The 18,068-nt window shown below is 63.7% G+C and overlaps 2 protein-coding genes across 4 annotated transcripts; both read left to right on the top strand.

Moving 5' to 3' along the window:
* Window positions 1-1,245: 1,245 nt before the first annotated feature.
* LIPE (lipase E, hormone sensitive type) lies at window positions 1,246-14,901 on the top strand. Of its 3 annotated transcripts, none has more exons than XM_067563780.1 (10): window positions 1,246-1,298; window positions 9,306-9,828; window positions 10,261-10,351; window positions 10,606-10,751; window positions 10,963-11,148; window positions 11,529-11,823; window positions 12,229-12,456; window positions 12,679-12,843; window positions 13,209-13,576; window positions 13,740-14,901. In XM_067563780.1, exons 2-10 carry the CDS (start codon window positions 9,316-9,318, stop codon window positions 14,190-14,192), a joined length of 2,445 nt encoding a protein of 814 aa, XP_067419881.1. In that variant the 5' UTR covers window positions 1,246-1,298; window positions 9,306-9,315; the 3' UTR covers window positions 14,193-14,901. The 3 variants fall into 3 exon arrangements, with proteins under 3 accessions (XP_067419881.1, XP_067419879.1, XP_067419882.1); XM_067563778.1 differs by lacking the exon at window positions 1,246-1,298 and adding an exon at window positions 9,025-9,096; XM_067563781.1 differs by lacking the exons at window positions 1,246-1,298; window positions 10,963-11,148 and adding an exon at window positions 9,025-9,096.
* Window positions 14,902-15,127: 226 nt separating this feature from the next.
* LOC137163512 (zinc finger and BTB domain-containing protein 26-like) lies at window positions 15,128-17,930 on the top strand. The gene is made up of 2 exons (XM_067563776.1): window positions 15,128-15,413; window positions 16,060-17,930. Exons 1-2 carry the CDS (start codon window positions 15,142-15,144, stop codon window positions 17,213-17,215), a joined length of 1,428 nt encoding a protein of 475 aa, XP_067419877.1. The 5' UTR covers window positions 15,128-15,141; the 3' UTR covers window positions 17,216-17,930.
* The last annotated feature ends 138 nt before the right edge of the window (window positions 17,931-18,068 follow it).

Genomic DNA, 18,068 nt, shown 5'->3' with positions numbered 1-18,068 from the left:
GGTGGTGCAGAGGGGATGCCGGGATGGCCGGGGATGGCGGGTCTGTCCTGTGACAGCAGCCTGGGGGCTGGCCCGTTTGGCGAGCAGGGCGCAGATCAGTCGCTGTAACGCCACGCGGGTAACTCAGGGAGGGACGAGCTATCCCAGCGAGAGGCTGATGATGGCACAAAGCCAGGCTAGACATTAGTGGGTCCCTGACCATCCGCAGGTGAGGTTCTGGGGCAGGTTCCCGGCAGATGTTTGGGGGGGTGGAGGGGGAGAAGGGACAGGATTTAACTAGTGTTAAGAGTGAGCTGGACACACTGCCGGGGCCGCTTGTGACGGGGCTGGCCTGGGGTCTGCGCTGGCACCACATGGGGTCTCCCCAGGAGCCCGGCTGGCTGGTTCCTGTTCACATGCCCAGGGTCTAGCTGGTCGCCACGTATGGGGCGGAATCCTTCCCCCCGTCAGACTGGCTGGGACCGTGGGGGATTTTCCCTCCCTCCAGCGTGGGGCGCGGGGCACGGGCAGGGTTATCTGGTGTCTCTCACTTACGCATCCCCCGGCCATCGCAGGGCCTGGGCACTGGTGCCCCTGGGTCCCTCCGTTCTCTGCCCGGGGCAGGCTGGGCTCCTGGGGCCGCTGCGCTTTGCTCTGAGTTCGGGGCTGGCTGGGCCGGGGGACACGGTTCTCACACTAACGAGCTGCTCCCGCCCGGCCCGGCTGGCTCTGAATGCAGGAGATCCCGGCTCGCCCCATCTCCTGCGTCCCGAGGCCCCGCGGCTGCGCTGCCCCCCCAGGTCGGGCACACGGCCCGGCTGTGCTGCCTCCTGCGCACACGCTGCAGCCGCTCTGGGTTCAGCCAGGAGCCACCTGGGGAGAGACCGCGGGGGGGTCGCGGCACCACCCTCCCCCCCGCGGGATCCCGGCACAAGGGGGCTGGATATTGAGGGGCTGATTCTGCCCTAACCCCTCCCCCACCCCGCTCGGGGCGCCGCTGTCACTGGCCCGCGCGTTCACCCTGGAGCCTAGTGACGGCAGCGGGGTCACGGCGCGGGGGGCCAGGCGAGCTCAGTGGGGGCGGGGCCAAGCTCGCACGTGGCCGCTCCGTCCGTGGGGGGGGAAGGGCGGGGGCGGGCCCAGAGGAGGCGGGGCCGGGTGCAGCGCGGGGGCAGGGTTCGACGCGGTTACCCCGGTAACGGGCGTGGCGCCACCAGCGCCGCCGCTGATAGGCTGGCGCGCGTCACGTGCCCGCCCGGTCTGGGGCCGGTGAGAGGCGGAAGCGGGAGGCCGGTTCGGGTCCGGAGCCGGAGCCACAGGTGGGAGCGCGGGGGGCGGGGATGGGCCGGGAAGGACCCCGCGTGCCGGGGGTGGGGGCGGGGCGTCCCGGCCTGGTGCGATAGGTGCCCCCCCCGCGCGTGTCCCCCCCGATACAGAGACACACACACACACACACAGTGATACATACACACAGACACCCAGAGATACACAACACACAGACATACAGACACTAGAGACACACACACAGTGATACACACACACTCAGACAGAGACACAGACACACACAAATACACACAGACAGACAGACAGACAGAGACACAGACAGACACACACACACAGAATGACACACACACACAGATAGACACTAGAGACACACACACAGTGATACACACACACAGACACCCAGAGATACACAGACACACACACACACAGATACACACACACACACAGACACTGAGATACACAGACACACACACACAGTGATACACACACACTCAGACAGAGACACAGACACACACAGACAGACACACACAAATACACACAGACAGACACACAGAGACACAGACAGACACACACACAGAGTGACACACAGACGTGAGGTGCCGGTCCCCTGGGCGGTGGCTGTGGACGGGGGGTGGAGGTCAGATCCCGCCAGATCCGGAGCTGGCCGGGAACCGGGGTCCTTCCCAAGATGTCCCCGGCCCCTGCAACCGTCCGTCAGGAGATCCCCACCCCACGCTGGGCCGGGGGTCAGCAGCATCTCCCCATGCTGCCCATGGGCAAACTGAGGCACGGGGGGAGCGACTTGCCCCAGGTCAGCCGGCAGCATGGCGGGGATAGAACCCAGGCGTCTGGGCTGATTCAGGTCTATGGTGGTCCCGTTCCACACTTACCCGCGTTCGGGGCCAGGCGGGGCCAGCTGTGGCGCTAGGTCTCGCTGATCCGGATCCGTCCCCAGCGGGATTCTAGGAGTGCCCGTCTGCACCGCCGGCGGCTAACGCTGGAATTCAGACGCGTGGACGAGTCACTTCGTGGTCACCGGACGGCAGCTGGCCTTGCCTGGGTGATGCTCAGCGTCAAGCTTTGCCGTGTCTGCCTGCCCGAGACTGTCCCCCAAAAGTCGCAGGGAGGTTGCGACTTTGAAACTATGCTGCGCCCTCCGGCGTTTCCCGCAGAGTGTGCGCTCTGGTGTCACGGTGAGCAAAGGTGGCAGCTTGGCACCGTTTGTAGCTCACACGGGACTCAGAGCTCCTTCCTCTTTTGTCTGAGAAGCTCAGTCCAACCCCAGAATCCGGCTGGCATCTCGCTGAGCCCAAAGCACTCGCGTTTCTCACAGCCTCCCTCGCCCTTCGGGAGGCAGGATGGTCCAATGAACAGGGCCCTAGTCCAGGACATGGGAGACCCAGGTTCAGTAGCCTGCTGCCACAGACTTCCTGCCCTACCTGATCACAGGGCCCCGTCCGGCCTTACCATCTGTGAGCGACTTAGTGGAGTCAGAGAGCTGAGATTGTCAGTCACGTCCATGTCCTGCATCTCGGCCCTGCTGAGGGTTCAACTCAGGTGCGTCCTGTCGGAGACGGGTTTAGCTCAGTGTAACCCAGCTGTCGTCGGGTAAATGAAACACGTCTCAAAGGCTTTTCCACAGATCACTTAATCTGGTGTTGTCATTTACCCGCCGGGGTGCTGTCACGGGCCAGGTGATGACAGCCTCATTCAATCTCACCTGTGCGGATGAAGAAGGGGGAGGGGGATGGGGGTGTTATATCACAACAATCGTATCAGGCCATGAAGTTCACGAATGAATTTGGCGTCTCTTACAGGGACCTTTGAAAGGGCTTGATCCAAACGTTAGAGCATCACTTCCCTTACGTTGTTGCATTCAGAAGCGTGGGTGGGTGTTAAAACCACCCATGACATCTTGCAGCGTGGACAGTCTTGTTGATTTTCATTCCTGCAGAAGGCCCTGTCTATGCTGTCATGACAGTGGATGCTATTTTCCGAGGTGCTTTGACATCAGTCAGAGGATCTTTCATCTTCCAGCCAGTTATTTCAGCTAACATTTGCCTTGGGAGGGCGTCAGTGTCCTCGACTCCAGATGTTCCCACCTGAGTTTCCGACCTTCCAACTTTGGCCAGATTATCAGCTCCCTCACTCTCACATAGACCAGTGTGTGAAGGAATCCACTGAAAAGTCCGTTTATCACCTCGCTTTCCCAGCCTCTCAGCTGCCTTACTGTTGACAGCATTCCGGTTCTTTCTAAAGGAACCGAGTGTCACCACCTGCGAGTAAACAGACAAAACAACATCAGTGTCTGTTTCTGCGCTGTTCGATTTTGTTTCAGGGCCTTGGGAATTCCCGTCTGCCTTACAATTGGTGCGGAGAGATCCCCAATGAATGCTCTTTCTGGTGTTCTCTCTGTTAGACCACTGGATGAGGACACCGTGATGAGGACACCATGTCCCATGAGCCATCCGTGTCCACGTGTATCTATTTGCCTTGTGACTGATGCTGCTGGATGGTCTTTTCTGCGATTTTCCTTAGCGTGGCCAAGTCCACGTGTTCCTTTGAGCTCAGTTCCAAAAGAGAGAAAGATTTACTCAAGTAAATCAGTTGAGGTGGAAAAATAACTGGGCACATGCACTGTCCCCTCCTAACGTCACCAGATGCTCCTGTTTTCTTGGTAGGCTTTACATGCCTTTAAAATAAGATGATCATTTCAGCCTTCACTTGGGTTTCCCATTCCTGAGCAGACCTGAGCACTGATGACGCTCAGGTAGGGAGTGAGACGATTTCCAGAGTGAATTAGCTGTTCTTTTCTACGATTCTCGAGAGGTTGAACATCAGAGTCTTGTTCACAAATTGCCGTTGAAGAGGATCTTACAGCCTCCGCTATCATGTGAACTATGGATGACTGCACAAATTCCATCTTGGCAGGGTTACTGGAGCCGCCTGTGACCAGAGCAGAGAGGCATATTCAAGTATTGGGCAAACTGTCCTGCAGTATGTTGAACCCCAACTGGTGTCAGCGATACTTTGGAGAAGATTTGGTCTCGTCTTTGATTTGGCTGTCATCTTTCTGACCAAACCTTAGTTCTGGGTCCAAGCTCATTCCAAGATATACTGGGTTCCTCCCAACACCAACATGTTCTCCATCCAGTGTCCATTTCAATCTGCCATTGGACCTCTTACGGTTTTGCTGGATTCAGCTGAAATGTATGTTCCTTTGCTCATCTGGTTACAATTTCCAAGTCCTCGTTCAGTTCGTTCTCCAGTACGTCTATTTCCGACCCACAGCACAAAGCGTGACCCTGCCTGCACACATGCACACGTTTCAAGAAGCCTGGTGGTCCAAAGGAGTACAGCAGGAAAAGAGGATTTAAAATTGAACCCGAAGGAACTCCTGCGCTGAGGGCCCTCGTCTTTGGAAAAGTGCCATTTCGTCGTATCGTAATTTTCCTATGCTGTAGGAAATCCCTTATCCCGAGGGGCGTTTGCCACAGAGCCCGTCTCCCTGAGCTTCTCTAAGACTCTGTCATGTGCCGCACTGGGATCCAGAAAACCTCCTGTTGGTGATGGTGGTGGCTGGTATTGAAATCCATCAACAATGGGTGGCTGAAGGCCTGTAATGGAGCGCGAGGCCTGTCTGCCATTTGCGCAGCTTCCAGCTGCCCTCCTCTGGAAGCTGCCTGGATTGCTCCATGTTCCCACTATCCAGAGAGGCGGCTGGCTGAGGATACAGGCTGGTAGCTGCTTGGGGAAGAGGGATCCACACCAGCCTTAAGAAGAACAAGAGTCACTGATTAGGGACCTTCCCTTTTATCCGCGGTTCGTTTATGAAGTCCAACAACCTGGCCATAGCCTTCTTCCCAAAGTGCTTTACCGTATCGCCAGAGGTGGGGTCCAGCCCACGGATTTGCTTGCTTTGAGCTTCTCTAGTCCATCTTCCAGCTCACGTGTGAGAAAAGTCTTTCTAAAGCCAAGGTGCTCGGTGAAATCTGTGTGCATGTTTTTAAATTCTCTTTGTCTTTCTTCCTGGAGGCTCCGTCTTGTGTGATTTGCAGCGGCTCTGTCCTTGTCTTCGTTAGCCCGCTAGTCTGGGTACGATATTGGCAGCAGATTCACAGACTGTGTGTCGCCTCTTGCCTTGAAACTTCCATTTGTCTGGATATTGGTGTTCTTCAGATTGCAAGCTTTGGTCTGTTTCTCAATTCACTGCAGTGTCATCCATAAATCTTTTCCCAAGTCTCTTCCCAATGCCTCAGGCCTTCAGTCAGCTGTTTTCGTGGCAACCTCTTTTGAAACTTTGTTCCATTTCCATCAGGTCTCTTCGTCTCTAAGGGTCCGCTCAACGTCCAGTCGAACCGGATTGTTTTCTTTATTAAGATTTTTCCATGCCAGTATCATTCCACTGTGGGATCTTCCTCTTGCGTTGCTCCTTTTCGCTGATTTCTGCACAGCAGATTCAAAAACCTTCATAGGTGTTTAAGAAATAATATTCTCGTGTGTCTGTGAATGGGACCAGGCAGCTTTATGAAAACTGATGAAGCAAGAGCTCACTATCTCCCTGTTCTAACAAGTGCATCCAATGTTGCATGTGCAGCTCCTGGGTGTGGTGCTGCTCCGCAGTGGGACCATGTGACACGTAAGTCATGCGGCCATCATTCAAGGCCACAAAAGCGTTGTCCTCTTGCAGCGGTCCAGCTGAATCAGTTGTTCTGTTCCCTCAAACTTCATTTGGCGTTGAAATCTCCACAAGAGAATCTTTTTGACTGCAGTTCCCCAGTGCTCTGACACAAGATTCTCTTGGCCAGTTAGCCTGTCCTCCGGATGACAGATGTTCACCTCCTGGACATCCACCTCTCTTTTGTATTTGAGTGTCTCCCTACCAACAAACATCAAACCTCCACCAGCTCTCCCCTTGCTGTCGTTTCTCCAGCAGCTAAAACCTGCCAGAGCTATGAGTTGTTTCTTGACTAGCAGCAACATGGGTGTTTGTCTTCCTGCAAAAACTTTTCCAGCTTCCCTGACGTGGCTCCGGATGCCCACTGAATTCAAAGGCGCAATGCTGAAGGTGTCAGCAGCATATTTGTTGACCCCTCCCTGCCCCAGAGACCTCACGAGGTGACACGTCGGTTTCTCTGTATGCAGTAGCACCACGTTTCCGAACGCTCTTCTGCAGCTTCCCGGTGGGTAGAGCAGGGTGTGCTCTCCCTTACTGCTCAGCAGCATGGTCCCTTCCACTCCCCGTCTGCGCTGGCATGGGCCGGTCAAAGCCACCCACGCGCCTGGCAAAGAAGGTGCCGTGTTCCTTGAAATCAGCTGCCCAGGACACGAGGTTTCTTCTTCCCAGCTTCTTGCAACACTGTCTCCCTGCACAGGTCTCGTGCCACCCCCGTCCGTGTAAGACACGCTGGGCAACAGCGTTTGTGTAAGACTCGCTCGGCCACTGGTGGCTTATCTTGGCTCAGCGACTGAATTCCACAGGCTGTTCCCACCAGCCCCGCTGCAGCGTGCTGCTCCGCCAGCCGTGCCAACCCCACGTGCCGTCCATCAGCACGCTCAGCTGTCAGCAGACATGATTGTGTTGCCCTCTCGGAGGGCTCTGTCCTTGTCCGTCATGCTGCCATAGAGTCGTTTGACTCGTCCGCGTGCTCTTTGGCCAGTGGGAGATAACAGTTAATGGAATCACACAAGAGCTGCACATGGCTGTCTCAGGGCTGGATCACCCCCTGCGCTGCTGCGGGAAGGTCGGGAGGAGCTTTGTATGCAGAAATCTCTGTGCAGGTGCCGGTCGCGCAGCTAATGTAGCAGTGTGTGTAAGAGCGATGGCTGTGTCTGTGCTGGAGGTTGATTGGATCTGCCTCTTGGCTGTTGTGTTTAGTGTAAGGACAAATACCTTGAGTCCTGTGCAGGAGGAGTCAGATCACTTCTAGTCAGCACGGACGGCATGGGCTGAACCATGTGCAATACCTTCCACTTCCAGCTACTCGGGCAACAAAACTTCCTCCCTTCGAAGGGCCTGTGGCAGAGCTTCGCAGAGCTTCATTTCCTGTCGCTTTCTTCATTTTAGATTCTTTTTATCTAGCACTAAAATTCTTCTTTCTGGGGCTGCGTGGGGTGGTTCTGCCACGTGTCTCCTGTCCCTCGAGGTGCTCTGGTGTTGTGTGGGGCGGTACAGCCAGGTCTGGTGGGTGTCTTGTGAACGTCTAGGATCAGGCGCAGGAACGGAAAGGGAGAGGTAAAGCGGCGGCTGGGTGAGTCCCCCGGGCTGGCTGGCTCTCCGGTGTGTCTCTCTCTCGTGGCTCAGGCCTGGGGGAGCAGGATGGACACTGCGCTGGTGTGGACAGGAGAGTCCATGTGTGCGCAGATGCTGCATTTAACAATGGTGTGCGCACAGGGGTGTGTACCAGCTGGTAACCCGGGATAATGTACGGGCATAGAGGGGAAAGGGGCATGACATGCTGGGTGATGTCATGGGGGAGTGGGGCAGAGATGTGGGGCATGGGCCTCTCTTGATGATGGACTGGGGGATAGGGTTCTACCTTCTCTGGTTGGTGCGTTGCTGGGGGGTGACCCCTTCCTGCCTCCCCAGGGGGAGCAGGGTCCCTTTGTTGCCCCAATGATCTTTGCTCCATGGTCACAGATGGCCACGCTGGGCACAAATGCACCTGGCCATGCGATGTTTCTCTGCCCCTGGGTCTGGGATCCTGGGGTGGCGGGCAGGACAAAACCCCCCAGCCAGGACTCGTCCAAGGTCCCATCCTCCTCCCCCCCCCGAGCTGGGTTGTGGGGTGGGGGCTGCCCTGCGGGCGAGCGGCACAATGAGCGCTGTGTGCACTGAGCCGTCCTGGTACCGACGGCTCCTGGCTCCCCGCGCGGGCCTCTGTCCCGGGAATCACAAGGCCGACAGCCGTTCATGGGGCCCCCCCGCCCCCGTGGGCAGCCTTGGGGAACGCAGCAGCCGTCAACAACACGCGCTGGTATCTCGGCCCTGTGGGGGGCAGGCTGTGGGGCTGGCCAAGGTAGTGTGTGGGGCGCAGGCACCGATTGCTGGAAACATCTAGGAACCCTGCCCCTTTGACACCCCCCTTCCTGGGGGACTGGCCGTTAGATAGAAAGACTTGAGCCCCAGTCCCCCCTGCCCCAGTCCCTGCTCCCAGCTGTTTGTGCACATTCCTGCCCCCAGAGCACAGCCCCGGGCACCCGTCCAGCCCCCCAGCTCATCAACCCTGTCAGCGCTGGCATCAGAGCAGCCCAGAGGGGGGACCCCTTCCCACCCGGGCAACGCATCCCGTGTACCGGATGGGATGTGCCCATGGCTCTGACCCACAGGTGGGGGCTGATCCTGGGCTGGCCGGGCTGGCCGTGGGGCTGTGTCCAGAGGTCAGTGCCCTGCAGTAGCCCCGGCTGTTGTTTGCTCTGACTAGGCCCCAGGGACCCTTGGGCGAGGCGCAGTTTGGCAGACACCCCAGCCCCTCCTGGAGGGGGGGTCCGGGGAGCCGCGCTGACGGAGGCTCCCAGCCGTGGGGACGCCGGCTGTGGGTGAAAGGGCCCAGGGCTGGGGCGGTGAGATGGGGGCCTGGCTGTGAGTCTTCCCTAGATGGGGAAAGGGTGGGAGCAGCCCCCACACTAACCACCAGACCCCACCCCTCTCCCAGAGCCGAGAGAACCCAGGAGTCCAGGCTCCCAGCTCCCCCCCTCCCCCCCCAGTGACTAGATGCCCCTCCCCAGGGTGGAGCCTGCTGGGCTATAAACAGCTGCAGGGAGCCGGCTCTGCGTGGCCCAGCCAGGGGAGCAGGTAGCCCAGGGCAGGGCTGAAGGGGCATCCAGCAAGGGGTGAGTAGAGGGGCGGCTGTGGTGGGGCGCTGGGACCCCAGCTGCGGTGCTGGGGTGAGTATGGGGGGCACCTTTGATGGGGTTCTTGGGGGATCAGTATAGGGGGAGACCTGGTGGGGGGTGAATACCTGGGGGGTTAAGGACAGGGGGCACTGGGAGGGGTGATGGGGGTGTCCTTACTGCCCCCAGCTAACCCCGTCTCCCCGCAGGCCCCGCGCCATGGACTCCCGGCCCCTGTTCCAGGCCCTGCACGCGCTGGCCGAGGACAACGCGGCCTTCTTCCGGCAGAGCGCCACGGAGACGGGGCACCGGTTCGTGGCAGCCTTCACGGCCATCCGGGAGCATGCCCGCTGCCTGGAGCCGGTGCTGCGCCACTTCGCCAGCGTCTGCCACATCTTCGACCTGGACGAGGCCACGCCGGCCAATGGCTACCGCAGCCTGGCGCAGACGGCGCGCTGCTGCCTGGCCCACGTGCTGCACAAGAGCCGCTACGTGGCCGCCAACCGCCGCAGCATCTTCTTCCGCACGGGCCACAACGTGGCGGAGCTGGAGGCCTACTGCGCCGCCCTGGCCCAGCTACGCGCCCTGCTCTACCTGGCGCAGCGCCTGCTCACCCACAACCGGCCCGGCTGCCTCTTCCACCACGAGGAGCGCGGCCTGACGGAGCAGGTGCTGCACGAGTACTGCACCCTGCACAAGGGCTGCTTCTACGGCCGCTGCCTGGGCTTCCAGGTCAGGGGCAGGGCCGGGGGCTGGGGTTGGGGGCAGCAGGGGGCAGAAAGGGTGGGGCTGGGGGGTCCAGGGGAGGGACGGGATTGGGGGCAGCAGAGGGTGGAAGGGGGAGCTAGGGGAGGGACGAGGGGGTTGGGGGCAGCAGGGGGCAGAAAGGGTGGGGCTGGAGGGCCCAGGGGAGGGATATGGGGAGCAGGGGGTAGCAGGGGGGCTGGGGGAGGGACGAGGGGGTTGGGGGCAGCAGGGAGCAGAAGAAAACGCATCCAAGTATGTGGCAGCCACTCAGGATTTCTGCCCTGCCCCCCTGACTTGTGCCCCTCACTCTGGCCCCCCATGCGGGGGCTGGGCCGGGCAGACCCAGGCAGGGGCGTCCCTCTGAGCCTCCCACCCTGGCTGGGTGCAGAGCGGTGACCGCTGCCCTTTGCCCTGCAGTTCGCCCCATCCATCCGGCCCTTCCTGCAGACCATCGCCATCGGCCTGGTCTCCTTCGGGGAGAACTACCGACGCCACGTCTCCAGCCTCAGTGAGTGGGGGCTCCCAGCATGCTCTGCTGCAGGGGGGAGGGGGCTGCTCCCAGCATGCACTGCTTGGGGGGGGGCCTGCTACCCACAATGCACTGCTTTGCCTGCTGGGGGCTTATGGTGCCCGACTGGGCCCCTTGCTGGCTGCCCATGGTGCCTTTCTGTGGGGGGAAGGCCGTGGGAGCACTGCCAGGGGGCCAGGTGGGGCGGTGGGACACCCACAGGTGGCCCAACCCCTGCCCTCCCGTCTCCCCAGGCATGGCGGCCGGCTCACTGTTCACCTCGGGGAAATTCGCCATCGACCCGGAGCTGCGGGGAGCCGAGTTCGAGAGAATCACGCAGAACCTGGACGTGCATTTCTGGAAGAGCTTCTGGAACCTCACAGAGACAGAGCTGCTGGCTGTGAGTGCGGGGAGGGGCAGTGCCCGGCATGGGGCGCCGTGGGGCTGGGGTGGTGCCCAGCCCAGGAAGCCGTGGGGCTGGAGTGGTGCTTGGCACGGGGCGCTGTGGGGCTGAAGCAGTGCCCGGCACGGGGAGCTGTGGGGCTGGGGCAGGGGTGGGGCGCGGGATAGGAGCCGCTTGGGGCCCCACTCACCTTCTGCCCCCCGCGCAGTCCGTGGCCAGCATGGCGTCCACGCCGGTGCGGGTGAGCCGGGCGCTGACCGTGCCCCCCGAGCCCTTCGAGCTGCCGCTGGCTGCTGACCCCTCGCTGACCATCACCATCACCCCCCCCGTGGCGCACACGGGGCCCGGGCCCATCCACATGCGCCTCATCTCCCACGAGCTGCGTGAGGGGCAGGTGAGGGGCTGGGCGAGGGGGTGGGGGCTGGCAGGTGGGGGGTAACAGGCTCTGGGCAAAGGGGAGCGTGAGCAGAGCCAGGTGGGGCTGGGGCTGGGGGAGGGTCCTGGGGGCTCCAGGCAGGGTTCCAAGAACTGGGTGGGGGAGGGAACTGAGCGTATGTGGGGTGGGGTCCGGGGCAGGGCGTGCATGGGGGGATGGACAAGGGGTGCTAGGTGGGGGGGGGGAACCGAGTGGGGCAGGGTGAGCGCGGGGGGATGTGCTAGGGGCGCTGGCAGGGCAGGGCGCCGAGGGGGGCTGGCGGGGAGCACAGGTGGGGCAGGGCAGGGCGCTGGGAGGGGCCGGGGGGGGCGCCGGCACTCACCCCCCGCTCTGCACAGGACAGCGAGGCGCTGAGCGCGCTGACCCGGGCCGAGGGCTCGCTGGGGCTGGAGCTGTGGCGTAAAGCCGCGCCCGCGCCGCCCTCGCCCCTGCTGCTGGTTCACTTCCACGGCGGCGGCTTCGTGGCGCAGACGTCCAAGTCCCACGAGCCCTACCTGCGGGGCTGGGCGCAGGAGCTGGGCGCCCCCCTGCTCTCCGTCGACTACGCCCTGGCGCCCGAGGCCCCCTTCCCCCGCGCCCTGGAGGAGTGCTTCTTCGCCTACTGCTGGGCCCTGCGCAACTGCCGCCTGCTGGGTGAGACGGGCCGGGGGGGCCCAACACCCCCCCGCTGGGTGGGACGGGATGGGGGGCCGCCCCCCCACTGGGTGGGACGAAGAGGCTGGGCTGGGCTCCGTGGGGCAATGGTCTCACGTCACAGGGAGGCAGGTCTCGGTTCGAAGCTGGGGGCGAGCAGGGGACTGGTGACGTTGGGGGGGGGAATCTCCGTCCGTGGGGGTGTCGAGGCCCGGCTGGGATGGTTTGGTCGGGCAGGTCCTGCTCCGAGCAGGGGTTGGCCTGGGTGACCCCCGGGCCCCTCTCGCAGTCTGTGCCCCGCACGCGCTGGAGGGTGAGGGTCGTGCGCAGGGCTCCCGGCCCTGCATTCCCTGGTGCCTGGCCAGAGCCCCCCTCACCCTCCCGCTCCCCCCGTCTCCCCGGCAGGCTCCACGGCGCAGCGGGTCTGCCTGGCGGGGGACAGCGCCGGCGGGAATCTCTGCCTCACCGTGTCCATGCGGGCGGCCGCCTTCGGCATCCGGCTCCCCGACGGCGTCATGGCGGCGTATCCCGTCACCCTGGTGCGGGCCGCGGCCTCGCCCTCCCGCCTGCTGACCCTGCTGGACCCCCTGCTGCCCCTCAGCGTCCTCTGCAAGTGCCTCAGCGCCTACGCAGGTACGGCTGGGGAGATGGGGGCAGGCGTGGGAGGTAGGCTCCTCAGGGGGGCCAGGATGCGAGATGGGGCCAAGAGCAGGGAGCTGGTGAGTGTGGGGGCAGGAGTGAGCAGGGACCCCGGCGATGTAACCCCTGCCCCCCGGCACAGAGCCGGCAGAGGGTGAGAAGGGAGGGGGCCGGGTATGGGGGGGACCCCGGTGCTCTGTAACCCCTGCCCCCCAGGCACGGAGCCGGCGGAGGACGAGCCCCTGGGGCTGGAGAAGCTGAGCCCCGTCAACATGATGCGGCGGGACACAGCACTGCTCTTGCGGGAGCTGCGGCACAGCGCCTCGGCCTGGCTGGGGGCACTGCTGGACAGCGCAGGGCGCAGCAACGGGGCCGGCGCAGGTAGGAGCCAGGCGGGACCCCCCACCCCTGCCCCCCACTGATCCCTCTCACCTGCCCCTTCTCTCGGCAGGGCGTGCCTGCTGCTACTGCCCCCCGCCCTCACTAACCCGCCCCCAGTTGGGCTGCCCCACCACCCCTAACCGCATGGGTAACCCGGGGCTTGGGGGAGCTTCCTGGGAGTTCTCGCCCATGGCGCCACCCCTCGGCATCGGGGGAGCCAGACAGAGCCTGGCACCGCCTGGCACCTCGGTGTGCGGTGACCCAGCCACGGAGCACAACCCTGCACCAGCTGCAGGAGTCCCAGCAGGGGAAGGGTGAGGGCGGTTGGGGGTCCCGCAGGCTCTCACGTCCGCCCTGGCTCACAGAGGCCGTGCGGAAGAGCGTCTCGGAGGCAGCGCTGGACAACAACTCACCTGTCGAATCCAGGAGCTCCCGCAAGAGCCAGACCTGCCAGGACCTGTTGTGTGGGGTGTCGGCCCCCCTGGCCCCAGCGCCCGGCCCCAGCCCCTCGGGCAGCCCCCAGGCCAGCTTCTTCCTGAGCGGGGAGCCGCCAGAGGCGGCGCCCTCCGGGGACGAGGGACTGGAGTATCCTGATGGCTTTGAGCCGCTGCGCTCAGACCAGCCGCCCGCCAACCTCATCCTGGAGGCCTCGCCTGTCGTCAAGAATCCCTTCATGTCGCCCCTGCTGGCCCCGGACAGCATGCTGCGCGGGCTGCCGCCGGTCCATATCGTGGTGAGAGCCCGGGCCACATTGGTCCGTATTGCTGGGAGAGCCCCCAGGGGCATGGGCCATAGACTCTGAGATCCCGGGGGAGGGGACATTGGTCTGTATAGCTGGGAGAGCCCCAGAGGTCTGGGTGCTGTGGAAGCCCCCCCTGACCCCATCCCCCTTGCAGGCCTGCGCTCTGGACCCCATGCTGGACGATGCGGTGATGTTCGCCCGGCGGCTGCGGGAGCTGGGCCAGCCGGTGACGCTGCGGATCGTGCAGGACCTGCCACACGGCTTCCTGAGCCTGTCCGGGCTGTGCCGCGAGACCCGCCAGGCCACCGCTCTCTGCACCCGCATCATCCGTGAGATCCTGCTGCCCTCAGCGCCCGCGCCGCCCGCCGCACCAGCCTCGCCCCGCAAGCACCGCAAGCTGGAGAGGAGGCCGGCCCCCGGGGCCGCCTCGGGCCGGGAGAGCATGGCCACGGGCCAGCAGAGCGGGGTTTTGGGCCTAGCCCCAACCACAGCTACCTTGGAGCCTAGCCCCACACCCAGCCAGGAGCGTGGGGCCCCCCTCGACAGCCCCCGCAGGCAGGAAGCCGGGCCCCGGGCCAGCCCAACGGGCAGGGAGGTGGGGGCCTGAGCCCCCTGGCTGGGTGGGGAGTTGCTGAGAGACCTTTGGTGCTTTTCTCTCTGGCTCTGTCACCAGGGGAAGGGGAGGGGCCCAATCCTGAGAGCCTGGGGGTGCCCCTATAGCAGGCTGGGGGCACCCCCCCCCGACACCTGTGTACTGGTTTGTAGTGGTTTACACAAGGGGGGGACGTTTGCTGCTGTCTGTGCCCCCAGCTCTTCACCTTCAGGGGGTCCAGCCTCACTCCATAGCCCAGCCCCTCCTGCTGGGCGCCCACACACCAGCGGTGCTCTGGAGGGGAGCCCCTCTCGCAGCCCCCCCACATAACTCCAGGGGCTGGGCAGAGGAACAGCTGCCAGCCCATAGTGCCACTCCAAACCACTGCCCCCACTGCTGTGAACCAAATGTAGGGTTTGGGGGCTCCCCCTTCCTGGGGGGCTCCAGGGCCCCCCCCCACGTTCAGTTTTGTAAATAAAAGGCGGTTTGATACGGAGCCAGTGGCAGAGTCTGTCCCCCTGCCCCAGTGCGTGGCCAGTGCCCCTGCCCCATTCCCTGCCCCCCGAGCCAGCCAGCCAGCCCCCCGCCCCAGCACTGGATGGGGGAGGTGCCCCCTTTCCTTTGCCCTGGAGTCACCTGGGGCAGGTACAGGGGGGCTGAGCAGCTGGCCTCCCCCGGTCCCCTACCTCTGGCTCCCCCCGCACCAGGAGGGGGAAGGGCCATTTCTGCCCCCCAAGCCCACGGGGGTGAGGGCGAAGGGGCTCAAGGGGGGTTGCGGGGCTCAAGTGGCTGTTGGGGTACAGGCGGGTGAGAGCGGGGGGGTAGCTGGGGTTGGGGGATGGGGAGCCATGGGCTGGGGTAAAGGGGGGGCTGGTACAGGGGCACAGTCTGGCCCTGGGGGGTGGGGGGGGCTCTATGAGGCGCACAGCGCGGGCTAGGGAGGGGGGGTGAGGAGTATTATGGGATGGGGTTTATTTCCGGGCAGGCGGTGGGACTATTTCCCCTCCCTGCGGAGGGATACTCTCCCCTCTCAGCCCTCGCGCGAAGCCCCCTGTCCCAGCGGCGGCGGGTCGCTCCGCGGAGGGATCCCGCGGGAAGACGCCCCGGCCAGCCGCAGACGGGCCAAGATGGCGGTGGTAGCGCGGCGCGGGGCGGCCGGGCGGGGCTGGTGAGCGGCGCGCGGAGCCCGCAGCCCCCGGGCGGGGCGAGGCCAAGGCAGCACCGGAGCCGGCCCAGGTGAGGGCGGGCCCGTGGACGGGGGAGCGGTGTTTACGCAAAGTGCGTAGCGTCGCCAGGGGAGAAGCGTCCTACGCTATGTCAAGCGCGTAAATCTCATTCGAGAATAGCTCGCTAGGACAGGCGCTACGCAGATAGCGCATGTGAGCGATGGTTGTACGCAAACGGCGTAAGGGCGGTAGGGCCGCGGCCGCCAGGCGGCGCCACGTGACCACCTGACAGGCGCGTAAAGCGTCCAGGCTCGCTGCGCAAACGGTGGAGCAGAGCGCGCAGGGCTGGAAGAGTGGCCGCCTCCGAGCGTGGTCAGGTGACTACGCACATGGCGTAAAGAGGGGTCGGGAATAGGCTGGGGGCTCAGAGTGATACCAGAGCTTCGAACGCAGAACCTGCTCCTCTGCCCCCCCCCACCTAGCCCCATCCCCCACCCCCACCCCCACAATTACCCGGCCCCTCCCCCGCATAGCCCCCTAACACTCCCTCCCCATCCCCATCATTACCCGGCCCCTCCCCCACCTAACCCCATAACACCCCATCCTCTCTTCACCCTCCCAGCCCCATACCAGCCCTCCCCCACCCCTACTCCCCAGGCCAGCCCTACACGTGCCCAGCTGTGCCCACCCCCGCCTGACCCCTGGTCTCTGCCCAGGATGGCCCCGGCCTGCGAGCGCCTGCACTTCCGCTTCCCCAGCTACGGGGACGGGGTGCTGCAGCGCATGGACCAGCTGCGGGAGCAGCGGCGCTTCTGCGACGTGACGGTGCAGGTGAACGAGCTGCGGGTGCCCGGGCACCGCGTGGTCTTCGCCGCCTGCTCCCCCTTCCTGCGCGACCAGTTCCTGCTCAGCGACTCGCCGGAGGTGTCCGTCTCGCTCTTCCAGAGCCCCGAGATCGGCCGCCAGCTGCTGCTCTCCTGCTACACCGGCTGCCTCGAGGTGCCCGTGCCCGAGCTGGTCAACTACCTGACGGCCGCCTCCTTCCTGCAGATGGGCCACGTGGTGGAGCGCTGCACCCAGGCCGTCTCCCGCTACCTGGTGCCCAAGGCTGAGGGGACGCGGGATGTGGGGGAGCAGGCGGGCTGCACAGAGCAGGAGAAGGGGGCCCCCCTGAGTCCCGCGCCCCCAGGGAAGCAGGCCGTGGCAGAGGCAGCCGGGGATTTCCTGGCGTGTGGCTCCCGTGGCCCCTCGTCCCCTGAGATCTCCCTGCCCCTCATCAACTCGGCCGTGGAGATCACCCGCAGCTATCTGCAGGGCTACTATGATGATGAGGTGGCGCCGGGGGGGCCCTTTCCCTGCCCCCCACCCATTGCCCAGCCAGGGGGGCTGTGGCGGGGCTTCCCCCTGCGCCGGCGCCACGGCCTGGAGCCTGCGCGGAAGGACAGGCCGGCGCTGGCGGGGCCAGGGAGGAAGGCGGTGGAGCTGGAGCGGCCGTACCGCTGCCCGCGCTGCGACTGCCTTTTTCACCAGCTGGGCGGCTTCGTCAGCCACGTGCGCGAGCACAAGCTCTTCCTCTGCCTGCGCTGCGGCAAGGTCTTCTCCCAGAAGAGCAACCTGACGCGCCACCTCCGCGTGCACACCGGCTTCAAGCCCTTCCAATGCCACGTGTGCCGGAAGTGCTTCACGCAGAACGCCACGCTGCAGGACCACCTCAACCTGCACAGCGGCCTCAAGCCGCACAAGTGCAACTACTGCGAGGTGCACTTCACGCACAAGCCGGGCCTGCGGCGCCACCTCAAGGAGATGCACGGCAAGAGCACGGTGGAGAACAGCCACGAGGAGATCGAGGCCGTCACCGTGGACTTCGACTGAGCGGGGGCGCCGCGGGCCGAGCCTCCCCCTCCCCCCAGGGGCTGTGGGGGCTGTGGTGACCTCTGGAAGGGTCATGGACCCACAGACTGGACCACGGCTTCCCATGCAAGGGGCATCAGCCCTGGGGAGCCCATGAACTGGGCCACAGCTTCCCCTGGGAGGAGTCACGGACTGAGCCATGGCCTTCCCCCAGGAGTAGGTGCACCACGGACTAAGCCATTCACTCCTGGAGAGGGGAGCAGACATAATGAGCCAAACCATTCCCTCATGAAGGGGAAGGTGGGTTCCTTAGGGGAGGAGAGGACTGGACCATTCTCTGCTGAGGGGTGACCCCCTCACCCCAGCCCCTCTGTCTTGGGGAAGTTAGTGTTAGGACCCCTAAATTCTCTGGGATTCAAAAGACAGGTTAGGGGTGCAGACTCCAGGGACCCCAGATCATAACTAGAGAGCAATGCTGGGGGAGGGGGGACTAGGGAGTTAGAGTAGGGGGCTGGGAGCCAGGACGCCTGGGTTCGCTGCTGGTTGTGAGGGGGGAGGGAGCAGCCCCATGCTGAATCCCTCTTGTAACCGTGTTGTGTTTATTCACCCCCGTGGGAGCAGAGCTGGGGACTCCCGGGCCTGGCTGACCCAGCACTGGGGCCGCAGCCCCTGCAGGAGGGTCACGACTCCTCGTGGTGCTGCAAACTTTCCTATAAAGTTTTGCCTTTTCACAGCAGCTCCTTGTGTTTGTGTTGGGGGGGTTGCTCGGGCGGGGGGGGGGAGGTGCTAGGACCTGTCCTCAATGTGGGGCAGGCTTGAGGGGCACTGGTAGAGCTGGGGAGAGGGGGAAACCAAGGCCTGACCCCTCTTGGTG

Source organism: Emydura macquarii, unplaced genomic scaffold (assembly GCF_026122565.2).
Source record: "Emydura macquarii macquarii isolate MOO-44397 ecotype Brisbane River unplaced genomic scaffold, CSIRO-AGI_Emac_v2 contig_2594, whole genome shotgun sequence".
In the NCBI taxonomy this organism is placed as follows: Eukaryota; Metazoa; Chordata; order Testudines; family Chelidae; genus Emydura; species Emydura macquarii.
This window is presented reverse-complemented; position numbering and strand designations above follow the sequence as displayed.

Bases quoted from the DNA above. Each gene is read 5' to 3' on its own strand.
- LIPE (XM_067563780.1), top strand. From the start codon at position 9,316: ATGGACTCCCGGCCCCTGTTCCAGGCCCTGCACGCGCTGGCCGAGGAC. The intron at 12,457-12,678 runs GTACGGCTGGGG...CCTGCCCCCCAG, and splicing joins GTGCCTCAGCGCCTACGCAG to GCACGGAGCCGGCGGAGGAC. The intron at 12,844-13,208 runs GTAGGAGCCAGG...CCTGGCTCACAG, and splicing joins CAGCAACGGGGCCGGCGCAG to AGGCCGTGCGGAAGAGCGTC.
- LOC137163512 (XM_067563776.1), top strand. From the start codon at position 15,142: ATGGGGTTTATTTCCGGGCAGGCGGTGGGACTATTTCCCCTCCCTGCG. The intron at 15,414-16,059 runs GTGAGGGCGGGC...GTCTCTGCCCAG, and splicing joins CAGCACCGGAGCCGGCCCAG to GATGGCCCCGGCCTGCGAGC.